Source organism: Lupinus angustifolius, chromosome LG02 (genome assembly GCF_001865875.1).
Source record: "Lupinus angustifolius cultivar Tanjil chromosome LG02, LupAngTanjil_v1.0, whole genome shotgun sequence".
Classification (NCBI taxonomy): domain Eukaryota; kingdom Viridiplantae; phylum Streptophyta; class Magnoliopsida; order Fabales; family Fabaceae; genus Lupinus; species Lupinus angustifolius.
This window is the reverse complement of record NC_032010.1, coordinates 8,167,649-8,180,468: the sequence shown is the minus strand read 5'-3', so window position 1 is coordinate 8,180,468 and position 12,820 is coordinate 8,167,649. Positions and strand designations below refer to the sequence as shown.

Sequence of the window (12,820 nt, the reverse complement as noted above, 5' to 3'; positions counted from 1 at the left end):
AACACCACAAGACCATTAGAGAAGGGAGATGAAACAATTATAGAAACAAGAGAGAGACAAAAATAGGACAATGATGACTATATATGCATGAGTCACATCCTCAACGGTATGTCAGACTCCTTGTTCGATATTAATCAAAGTTGTCATTCTGCAAAGGATCTATGAGAGAAATTAGAATCAAGATACATGCAAGAGGACGTAATAAGTAAGAAGTTTCTTATTTCTCATTTCAATAATTATAAAATGGTAGACAATAGAATGTAACATGCATGAAATTGAACGTATTCTTAATAACTATAAACAACATAACATGCATATGGATGAAATCATTATTGTATCCTCCATAATAGACAAACTACCACCTTCTTGGAATGATTTCAAAAGAGCCATGAATCATAAGAAAGAGGACTTATCTCTTGAGCAATTAGGTAATCACCTTCGTTTAGAAGAAGAGTATCAAAAACAAGATAATACTAAAATTCAAAATGCTCATGAAAAGGACCATGTGATGGAGGAAGGAAGTTCAAGTAAAATTTCCAAGAAAAGAAACCGAGATTTTAAGAAATCTCATTATAATCTCAATGGTAATGACAACAAAAGAAAGAAAAAGAAGGGTAATTTTTGTGAGAATATGTTCAAGGGTAACGTTGTTAATAATAATGATTATATGTTATCTGCTTATATTGTTGAGTCTTGTGATTTAGGGCATATGCGACTAGGACATGTTAATTTTAGAAAATTGGATGATATGATGAAATCAAAATTAATTCCTACTCTTGGCAAAAATTTAAATTCATGTACTACTTGCATGTTAACTAAAATCACAAGACAACCTTTTAAAAGAATAGAAAGAAGTTCTAAGATGCTAGATTTAATTCATTCTGATGTATGTGATTTACATGGTTGGCCCACTATAACACAAATGGAAACTATTTCTAAATATTCATGATGCAAAGCTATAGAGTACCACATTTGATTTGACTTAAGACCAATAGCTTCACTCCAGATGCATATATGTTATATATATATATACATTGGAGTGGAGCTCCACTCCCAGCTCCATTGCAGTTTTCAGACATATAATAAATGCTTCATCAGGTTGTGTGTGTACTACATTCAATGTCCAAGTCTCCTTAAACTAGTCAGATATCTTATCAATTACTTGTCAGCTTACCAATTTTTTGGTAAACAAAAATGTAAGGTTCAAAGTGTAAACCATCAGTGTCACTGATGATAGTTAAATATTAAAGGATGTGTTACCAGTTAAATTGTCCCGAATTCGTGCACCAATTATCCGTTGTCCAGCATCATCCTTCAGTAAGGATATAACTTCGGCATGGTTCAGCACTGCTGCACCAGCTAAAGAGGCAGTGCAAGCCAGCCCAACATTAAGTCGTGCATCATTCATCTGCCCGTCATAATAAACAACAGTGCCTCTTAGGTCTCTATCATTGACCTTATTTGCCAGAGTGGGGAAGAGTTCACCAGCCTGTTTTGAAGAATAATATCTTGAAAAGTGCAACAGTTGTCTTCCTGCAATCAAATCGTACATTTTCAAGCCCATCCAGTAGTACACTACTTCAAACCAGCTAAAACATGGTGTCATGCAAGGCAATGCATGGCATAAGTGTGGTGCATTGTCAATAACTCGTTTACGTTCCTCAAGTGCATGAAGTACTAACTTGAATTGTCCATAGTCAAGGTTAAAGACGGCTTTCTCCAAGTATCGAACACCTAATAGTTTACAAAAACATTGAAATATTAGATTAAATCAAGTTTTTAGAAAATTAAGCAGAAAAAAACAGGATAGAAACTAATAACCACTGCCTTAAGTGAGGTGAACTCTGGTTTGGTATCTACATTGTTAAGATGAACAATCTTATGTTAAAGCTCATATACTGGGACACTTCTAAGCCTCTTTATCAAGTTAAACACTCACCTTTGACTTCTATTTTTGTAAATTTAAAATTCGTGTGCTACAGTCGCAGTTTTTTGGTTTAATAACTGCATTTTGTGTGTCAATTTTCATTTGAAAAAATAATTCAAAATCACATTCATTCTTCCTAAAATCCATTTCAAAGAATCTAGTAAAAAATCCATTATGCAAACAAATATTTGATGCCTAGAAGATTCCACAATGTTTGCTGCATTTTCTGTTACAACCATACCATGCTCATTTATCCATACTAAATTCAAAGAGAGACTAGTGTGTGTTGTTCCATATACATTGTCATTTGTCCACTCCACAGCATAGTGATCAGCTTTGCCATTATCTTTACAAGCTTCGTTTTCCAGTTAATCAACATAACATGGAACTGCTAGAAAAACACTCTTTGCAAAACATGCTCTCTATTTAGTGGATCACGCATGAGATCGCTCTTCTAATATTATTCACAAAAATTACACAACAACTTGTTGATTCCTCCCCATTAAGGTTATAACAATAAGAGAAAATACTGTGCGTTTACATTATCCGAGCATAATCCATATTAATTATCATTTTCTTTTAAATAAATCTAATACATATGAATGGAGATGATATAAAAAACTTTACATTAACAATAATGGCCTAAAAAGAATTTATAACAATAACAAATCAAAAAATCAATGAAAAATTGATATCACATAAGTAATAATCCAATTTCCACCGAAACCATTCCTAAGTCCTTAATCACATCCAATACCTCCATGAAGCAGCTTCGTGGATCGTGAAGAAGTTCCGGAAGCGAAATCCTCGCGCTCAACCAACCCGACCCGTAGTCCTCGTGTCACGGCATCCAGCGCGGCGCCAGAGCCCGTGGCGCCGCCGCCAATGACGAGCATGTCGAGAGGGTTGTCCTTTCCGGCGGCGATCAGCGCAAACTCTTGCGTCTCCCTCGACGGAACAACGGCGTTGGGAGCACCAACGGCGGCTCCTAGTTTTCTCAGTCGAGTCATAGCGGTTACAGAAGAAAAAAGGAACGTGAAAAAAATGAAAGCGCGGTGGAAAACGGTTATTAATTAGTTGAAACTTGAAAGGAAGTGTGTATTTGATTTGATATTGGTTGAAAGTCAAATGGAAGCTTAAGGAAGGGAGAAAAATACTATTAAATATCTAATATATCACATTTCAAATATAAATTGGTATTTTTTTGTGTCATAGGCCCCCATATTTATGATTAAATTTTAATTAAAATATTATTATTATGATTTTGATTTAATAGTATAAAGTTTCATAAGATTCACACAAAAAACTAAAAGGTTAACAATTCAATTTCTGGAGACAATACTTGTTAAGAGGGACAAACATGTACTCTAAAAGAGATTGATTTCTCATCAAAAAACAAGAGAATAACCTTAATAATATCAAAAAATATTATTAATATTTTATTGATTGTTTCTAAATAGAGATTTTTCTACCAACGGGCGTTGGTTCAAGTGGTACATGCTTGATTCTCCTTAAGCAAGAACTCGGGTTCGAGTCTTGTGGATGAAAAAAATGCTCGTTGGGAGAGTTAGCCCCACTTACCTGTATGATATTTACTTTAACAGAAATCGTGTATGATATTTACGATTTAAGAGAATTCATGGACCAAGAATGTGAGTCATGAAGGAAATCGTGTTTCCCATGCACAAGTTTCACTTTATTTTTTAAAGTCATAAACATGATTTTTAAAAGTCGTGTTCCTTAAACATTATTTCCATTGTAAATTAATAACAAATTTACTCTCTAGTCTAGTGGTGGTTATTGTTTTACATGGTAAGGTAAATTAATAACAAATTCATTACCTAATTGTATAAGACAATATAAAGCAATATGTGGATGTTGAACCATGTAACTCTAACTTATCTGTAACACTTTAGAAAATAAAGTGGAATCCTTACATGGGAAGCATGACTTCCCCCAAGACTCGCATTTCTAATCCACAACTTTTCCTAAATCGTTGATATCATATACAACAATTTTCATTAAAGTTACATTAATCCTATAATTTCTAAAAAAGTTACACACTAAAAATGTAGTAGTATAGTCAAATTAAACTCACGTAAAATTTTCTGGAATGTGTTTTATACAAAGTCAATGTCTTTTTTAAGATTGTATGTGGCGTAAGTCAAAACTTCAACGTGGTTATTGTTCAAATATTTTAAGTTTAATTTTTGTTTGTTACGTTAATGTTCAAAAGTGATGACTGTTTTTTTTTATGCAAAATACTTCCAGAAATGGATATAGTTCCATACTCAAAATAATTGTATCATGTTCTGTGTTCTTTGATCGGAATTTATTTCATTCAAAAAAATATAATAAATACTTATTTTCTAATTAATTGAAGTGATGCACTACGTCCTTATAGTATAACATTTTTTACTCCCAAAAACAGAAAATCGATTTTTTTTGAATTATTAATGATAAATTATATGAAATATTTTGAAAAGTCAATTATTTATTTTGGTGTTTTTTTATAGTTCTTATTAGGAGTGAGCATAATTTCCTGTGGTTAACATATATCTCCCTAATTAAAGAAATTTGGTCAAGTTTGGCTCGTCTATCAAAACATGAAAACGAAGAATGATGTAAAGTCAATATTGAATTATTGTCATTTTTTCTATTTTCTAATGAGAACAAATCTTCTCTAATACTAGACTAGGATGACACAACAAAATATCTAATGGTTATTAATTTATATTATTTTTAATAAACTAAATTTAAGTTTTTAAAAAATAAATTTTGCATTGTATTATAATAGTGGAGAAGAGTTGTGCTCCATAAAAACGTAAAGTAGTTTACTAAAGAAAGAAAATGGTAGATGACATATGCAATGAATAAACGCATGTTATTAGGAATTTGTTAATAGGTTTTTTCTTTAATCAAATAGAATGATTTCTTTCAAATGATTATCATTGTTCATTGATTAATTAATTTTATTTCTATTTTTAAATTAAAAATATTTTTATTAATTTTTAACTTTATTAAATATAAGCACCTACGGAATTTATATTAACACACATTGATCAACATGTCATGAGGTTGTTATTGTATAAATTATTATTATATTTTTATTAAGTGTATTGTTATGAGAGTCACAGAATAATATAAGTTAGTGGATAAAAATCATACATGAAAATGGGTGGTGAATTCTAAACTAATCAAAAAGATGATAGGCTAAAATTGTATTCTATAGTTTTGAACAGTGGGAGATGGAAATGACATATGTGATGTTATTATGGTCAACGTGTGCCATGTAGGTTATGCATCTAGAGTTAATTTGTGAGTTGAATTATAGAGGAGAATGAAGGGAAATAAAAGATTTGAAAGTCATATAATACACTTGTGAGATGATTCTCTAGCCTTCCATTTCTCTCCAAAATCCAATTCAAACTAACCCTTAGAGTCTGTTTACGAGTTGGATTTTGAAGGGGACAAAAGGAAAGGGAAAGCTTAAAAGTCATCTCACGTATGACTTTCAAGCCTTCATTTTTCATTTATTCCCCTCAATATTTATAAACAAGCATGTAAATTGAAGGATGAAAATTACACAAAATAAAACAGGGAGACTAAAATCATACAATTGCAAATATGTGACACCAAAACTGCATTTTAGACAAATAAAAATGCATAATGCATCCACAAATTTAGACTTAATAATTCTTGTCCCAATCTCCTTCTTATTATGTCTCATTCTAATAAAATTTGATCATGTTTCTTCCGGTTTAAAGACAAATTCGGATTTAAAAAGCCTTACTCATCCTATCTCACACACTCCTAATTATAATTAAGCATTTAAATATACAACAATATAATTTTTTTACTGAATTTTTTTTATACATGTTTGTTTATCTTGTGATAATTTTTTTCTCTAAGTAGAAATAATATATATATATATATATATATTTATTTATTGTGTGATTATGTACCACTTTTAAGGACATATATTTATATTATTCACGAAAAAGTTATAGGCAAAGTTTTTTACTAATGAAGGATATCTTATAACTATCATAATTTGAATTCAGACATACACACTTAATTATTCATATCTCTTTCATTTAGACTGACTTTTAAAGACCAAACATAAAAGCTAATGATGCATTTGAAGTCTACTAGGAATAAGATGACTATAACAACTCATAAAAGAGATAGTTATGAAAAACCAATTATTATATCCATTGTTTCTAGCTACCGTTAGGCTATAATGCATGTTTCGTTATTTATTGAACCGTTACGCTATATAACCTTTCGTTAACGCGTATAGAATTCTAAAGGTACTTCTCTCCCTCAAGTGATATGAACTTCTCTATAAATAGAGACATTTGAAGGCATAATCATTCATCCGAATTTTTCATACCTAAGAAATCATCTTCTATTTCTCTAATGCATGACAGAAGTGTAGGAAACATAAGTTTGTAAACTATTATTGAAAGATACGCATGTTGTGTTTATGCAAAACATATCAAGGTTTTCCAAAGTATCCTAAAGGGGATTCGATATTCATCTCATTTGCATCCAATATACTTAAATTGGTGAGAGAGAATCGAACCTAAAGGTTAGTGTGATAACACATGCTTTGGATATTTTACGTGCGTATACATCAACCATTTCTTTGTTCAAGTGTTGCAGTATCTTCCCAACAATTCAAATTTTCTCACAATCTTTAGGTTCGATTCCGTAATAGTGGTTGCATCACTCAAAGAAATGACTTCTGATTTTTGAAATTGGAAAATTTTGATGGAGGCAATTTTATCCGCTGGCAAAAGAAGATGAAATTCATTCTTACTAATTTAAAAGTGGTATATGTTCTTAACACCACAAGACCATTAGAGAAGGGAGATGAAACAATTATAGAAACAAGAGAGAGACAAAAATAGGACAATGATGACTATATATGCATGAGTCACATCCTCAACGGTATGTCAGACTCCTTGTTCGATATTAATCAAAGTTGTCATTCTGCAAAGGATCTATGAGAGAAATTAGAATCAAGATACATGCAAGAGGACGTAATAAGTAAGAAGTTTCTTATTTCTCATTTCAATAATTATAAAATGGTAGACAATAGAATGTAACATGCATGAAATTGAACGTATTCTTAATAACTATAAACAACATAACATGCATATGGATGAAATCATTATTGTATCCTCCATAATAGACAAACTACCACCTTCTTGGAATGATTTCAAAAGAGCCATGAATCATAAGAAAGAGGACTTATCTCTTGAGCAATTAGGTAATCACCTTCGTTTAGAAGAAGAGTATCAAAAACAAGATAATACTAAAATTCAAAATGCTCATGAAAAGGACCATGTGATGGAGGAAGGAAGTTCAAGTAAAATTTCCAAGAAAAGAAACCGAGATTTTAAGAAATCTCATTATAATCTCAATGGTAATGACAACAAAAGAAAGAAAAAGAAGGGTAATTTTTGTGAGAATATGTTCAAGGGTAACGTTGTTAATAATAATGATTATATGTTATCTGCTTATATTGTTGAGTCTTGTGATTTAGGGCATATGCGACTAGGACATGTTAATTTTAGAAAATTGGATGATATGATGAAATCAAAATTAATTCCTACTCTTGGCAAAAATTTAAATTCATGTACTACTTGCATGTTAACTAAAATCACAAGACAACCTTTTAAAAGAATAGAAAGAAGTTCTAAGATGCTAGATTTAATTCATTCTGATGTATGTGATTTACATGGTTGGCCCACTATATAATGGCCTAAAAAGAATTTATAACAATAACAAATCAAAAAATCAATGAAAAATTGATATCACATAAGTAATAATCCAATTTCCACCGAAACCATTCCTAAGTCCTTAATCACATCCAATACCTCCATGAAGCAGCTTCGTGGATCGTGAAGAAGTTCCGGAAGCGAAATCCTCGCGCTCAACCAACCCGACCCGTAGTCCTCGTGTCACGGCATCCAGCGCGGCGCCAGAGCCCGTGGCGCCGCCGCCAATGACGAGCATGTCGAGAGGGTTGTCCTTTCCGGCGGCGATCAGCGCAAACTCTTGCGTCTCCCTCGACGGAACAACGGCGTTGGGAGCACCAACGGCGGCTCCTAGTTTTCTCAGTCGAGTCATAGCGGTTACAGAAGAAAAAAGGAACGTGAAAAAAATGAAAGCGCGGTGGAAAACGGTTATTAATTAGTTGAAACTTGAAAGGAAGTGTGTATTTGATTTGATATTGGTTGAAAGTCAAATGGAAGCTTAAGGAAGGGAGAAAAATACTATTAAATATCTAATATATCACATTTCAAATATAAATTGGTATTTTTTTGTGTCATAGGCCCCCATATTTATGATTAAATTTTAATTAAAATATTATTATTATGATTTTGATTTAATAGTATAAAGTTTCATAAGATTCACACAAAAAACTAAAAGGTTAACAATTCAATTTCTGGAGACAATACTTGTTAAGAGGGACAAACATGTACTCTAAAAGAGATTGATTTCTCATCAAAAAACAAGAGAATAACCTTAATAATATCAAAAAATATTATTAATATTTTATTGATTGTTTCTAAATAGAGATTTTTCTACCAACGGGCGTTGGTTCAAGTGGTACATGCTTGATTCTCCTTAAGCAAGAACTCGGGTTCGAGTCTTGTGGATGAAAAAAATGCTCGTTGGGAGAGTTAGCCCCACTTACCTGTATGATATTTACTTTAACAGAAATCGTGTATGATATTTACGATTTAAGAGAATTCATGGACCAAGAATGTGAGTCATGAAGGAAATCGTGTTTCCCATGCACAAGTTTCACTTTATTTTTTAAAGTCATAAACATGATTTTTAAAAGTCGTGTTCCTTAAACATTATTTCCATTGTAAATTAATAACAAATTTACTCTCTAGTCTAGTGGTGGTTATTGTTTTACATGGTAAGGTAAATTAATAACAAATTCATTACCTAATTGTATAAGACAATATAAAGCAATATGTGGATGTTGAACCATGTAACTCTAACTTATCTGTAACACTTTAGAAAATAAAGTGGAATCCTTACATGGGAAGCATGACTTCCCCCAAGACTCGCATTTCTAATCCACAACTTTTCCTAAATCGTTGATATCATATACAACAATTTTCATTAAAGTTACATTAATCCTATAATTTCTAAAAAAGTTACACACTAAAAATGTAGTAGTATAGTCAAATTAAACTCACGTAAAATTTTCTGGAATGTGTTTTATACAAAGTCAATGTCTTTTTTAAGATTGTATGTGGCGTAAGTCAAAACTTCAACGTGGTTATTGTTCAAATATTTTAAGTTTAATTTTTGTTTGTTACGTTAATGTTCAAAAGTGATGACTGTTTTTTTTTATGCAAAATACTTCCAGAAATGGATATAGTTCCATACTCAAAATAATTGTATCATGTTCTGTGTTCTTTGATCGGAATTTATTTCATTCAAAAAAATATAATAAATACTTATTTTCTAATTAATTGAAGTGATGCACTACGTCCTTATAGTATAACATTTTTTACTCCCAAAAACAGAAAATCGATTTTTTTTGAATTATTAATGATAAATTATATGAAATATTTTGAAAAGTCAATTATTTATTTTGGTGTTTTTTTATAGTTCTTATTAGGAGTGAGCATAATTTCCTGTGGTTAACATATATCTCCCTAATTAAAGAAATTTGGTCAAGTTTGGCTCGTCTATCAAAACATGAAAACGAAGAATGATGTAAAGTCAATATTGAATTATTGTCATTTTTTCTATTTTCTAATGAGAACAAATCTTCTCTAATACTAGACTAGGATGACACAACAAAATATCTAATGGTTATTAATTTATATTATTTTTAATAAACTAAATTTAAGTTTTTAAAAAATAAATTTTGCATTGTATTATAATAGTGGAGAAGAGTTGTGCTCCATAAAAACGTAAAGTAGTTTACTAAAGAAAGAAAATGGTAGATGACATATGCAATGAATAAACGCATGTTATTAGGAATTTGTTAATAGGTTTTTTCTTTAATCAAATAGAATGATTTCTTTCAAATGATTATCATTGTTCATTGATTAATTAATTTTATTTCTATTTTTAAATTAAAAATATTTTTATTAATTTTTAACTTTATTAAATATAAGCACCTACGGAATTTATATTAACACACATTGATCAACATGTCATGAGGTTGTTATTGTATAAATTATTATTATATTTTTATTAAGTGTATTGTTATGAGAGTCACAGAATAATATAAGTTAGTGGATAAAAATCATACATGAAAATGGGTGGTGAATTCTAAACTAATCAAAAAGATGATAGGCTAAAATTGTATTCTATAGTTTTGAACAGTGGGAGATGGAAATGACATATGTGATGTTATTATGGTCAACGTGTGCCATGTAGGTTATGCATCTAGAGTTAATTTGTGAGTTGAATTATAGAGGAGAATGAAGGGAAATAAAAGATTTGAAAGTCATATAATACACTTGTGAGATGATTCTCTAGCCTTCCATTTCTCTCCAAAATCCAATTCAAACTAACCCTTAGAGTCTGTTTACGAGTTGGATTTTGAAGGGGACAAAAGGAAAGGGAAAGCTTAAAAGTCATCTCACGTATGACTTTCAAGCCTTCATTTTTCATTTATTCCCCTCAATATTTATAAACAAGCATGTAAATTGAAGGATGAAAATTACACAAAATAAAACAGGGAGACTAAAATCATACAATTGCAAATATGTGACACCAAAACTGCATTTTAGACAAATAAAAATGCATAATGCATCCACAAATTTAGACTTAATAATTCTTGTCCCAATCTCCTTCTTATTATGTCTCATTCTAATAAAATTTGATCATGTTTCTTCCGGTTTAAAGACAAATTCGGATTTAAAAAGCCTTACTCATCCTATCTCACACACTCCTAATTATAATTAAGCATTTAAATATACAACAATATAATTTTTTTACTGAATTTTTTTTATACATGTTTGTTTATCTTGTGATAATTTTTTTCTCTAAGTAGAAATAATATATATATATATATATATATTTATTTATTGTGTGATTATGTACCACTTTTAAGGACATATATTTATATTATTCACGAAAAAGTTATAGGCAAAGTTTTTTACTAATGAAGGATATCTTATAACTATCATAATTTGAATTCAGACATACACACTTAATTATTCATATCTCTTTCATTTAGACTGACTTTTAAAGACCAAACATAAAAGCTAATGATGCATTTGAAGTCTACTAGGAATAAGATGACTATAACAACTCATAAAAGAGATAGTTATGAAAAACCAATTATTATATCCATTGTTTCTAGCTACCGTTAGGCTATAATGCATGTTTCGTTATTTATTGAACCGTTACGCTATATAACCTTTCGTTAACGCGTATAGAATTCTAAAGGTACTTCTCTCCCTCAAGTGATATGAACTTCTCTATAAATAGAGACATTTGAAGGCATAATCATTCATCCGAATTTTTCATACCTAAGAAATCATCTTCTATTTCTCTAATGCATGACAGAAGTGTAGGAAACATAAGTTTGTAAACTATTATTGAAAGATACGCATGTTGTGTTTATGCAAAACATATCAAGGTTTTCCAAAGTATCCTAAAGGGGATTCGATATTCATCTCATTTGCATCCAATATACTTAAATTGGTGAGAGAGAATCGAACCTAAAGGTTAGTGTGATAACACATGCTTTGGATATTTTACGTGCGTATACATCAACCATTTCTTTGTTCAAGTGTTGCAGTATCTTCCCAACAATTCAAATTTTCTCACAATCTTTAGGTTCGATTCCGTAATAGTGGTTGCATCACTCAAAGAAATGACTTCTGATTTTTGAAATTGGAAAATTTTGATGGAGGCAATTTTATCCGCTGGCAAAAGAAGATGAAATTCATTCTTACTAATTTAAAAGTGGTATATGTTCTTAACACCACAAGACCATTAGAGAAGGGAGATGAAACAATTATAGAAACAAGAGAGAGACAAAAATAGGACAATGATGACTATATATGCATGAGTCACATCCTCAACGGTATGTCAGACTCCTTGTTCGATATTAATCAAAGTTGTCATTCTGCAAAGGATCTATGAGAGAAATTAGAATCAAGATACATGCAAGAGGACGTAATAAGTAAGAAGTTTCTTATTTCTCATTTCAATAATTATAAAATGGTAGACAATAGAATGTAACATGCATGAAATTGAACGTATTCTTAATAACTATAAACAACATAACATGCATATGGATGAAATCATTATTGTATCCTCCATAATAGACAAACTACCACCTTCTTGGAATGATTTCAAAAGAGCCATGAATCATAAGAAAGAGGACTTATCTCTTGAGCAATTAGGTAATCACCTTCGTTTAGAAGAAGAGTATCAAAAACAAGATAATACTAAAATTCAAAATGCTCATGAAAAGGACCATGTGATGGAGGAAGGAAGTTCAAGTAAAATTTCCAAGAAAAGAAACCGAGATTTTAAGAAATCTCATTATAATCTCAATGGTAATGACAACAAAAGAAAGAAAAAGAAGGGTAATTTTTGTGAGAATATGTTCAAGGGTAACGTTGTTAATAATAATGATTATATGTTATCTGCTTATATTGTTGAGTCTTGTGATTTAGGGCATATGCGACTAGGACATGTTAATTTTAGAAAATTGGATGATATGATGAAATCAAAATTAATTCCTACTCTTGGCAAAAATTTAAATTCATGTACTACTTGCATGTTAACTAAAATCACAAGACAACCTTTTAAAAGAATAGAAAGAAGTTCTAAGATGCTAGATTTAATTCATTCTGATGTATGTGATTTACATGGTTGGCCCAC

At 30.7% G+C, this 12,820-nt stretch overlaps 1 protein-coding gene across 1 annotated transcript; it reads right to left on the bottom strand.

The window, feature by feature from the left end:
• LOC109326600 (glycerol-3-phosphate dehydrogenase SDP6, mitochondrial-like) lies at nt 1,195-2,937 on the bottom strand. Its single transcript, XM_019559311.1, has 2 exons — nt 2,685-2,937; nt 1,195-1,734 (listed from the first exon to the last, which is right to left on the bottom strand). Exons 1-2 carry the CDS (start codon nt 2,935-2,937, stop codon nt 1,238-1,240), a joined length of 750 nt encoding a protein of 249 aa, XP_019414856.1. The 3' UTR covers nt 1,195-1,237.

What these genes read in the sequence shown, in the direction of transcription:
- LOC109326600 (XM_019559311.1), bottom strand. Translation starts at nt 2,937, where the DNA reads ATGACTCGACTGAGAAAACTAGGAGCCGCCGTTGGTGCTCCCAACGCC. An exon ending in CACGAAGCTGCTTCATGGAG is followed by an intron (nt 1,735 to 2,684) that starts GTATTGGATGTG and finishes GTAAACTATTAG; the next exon opens with GTGTTCGATACTTGGAGAAA.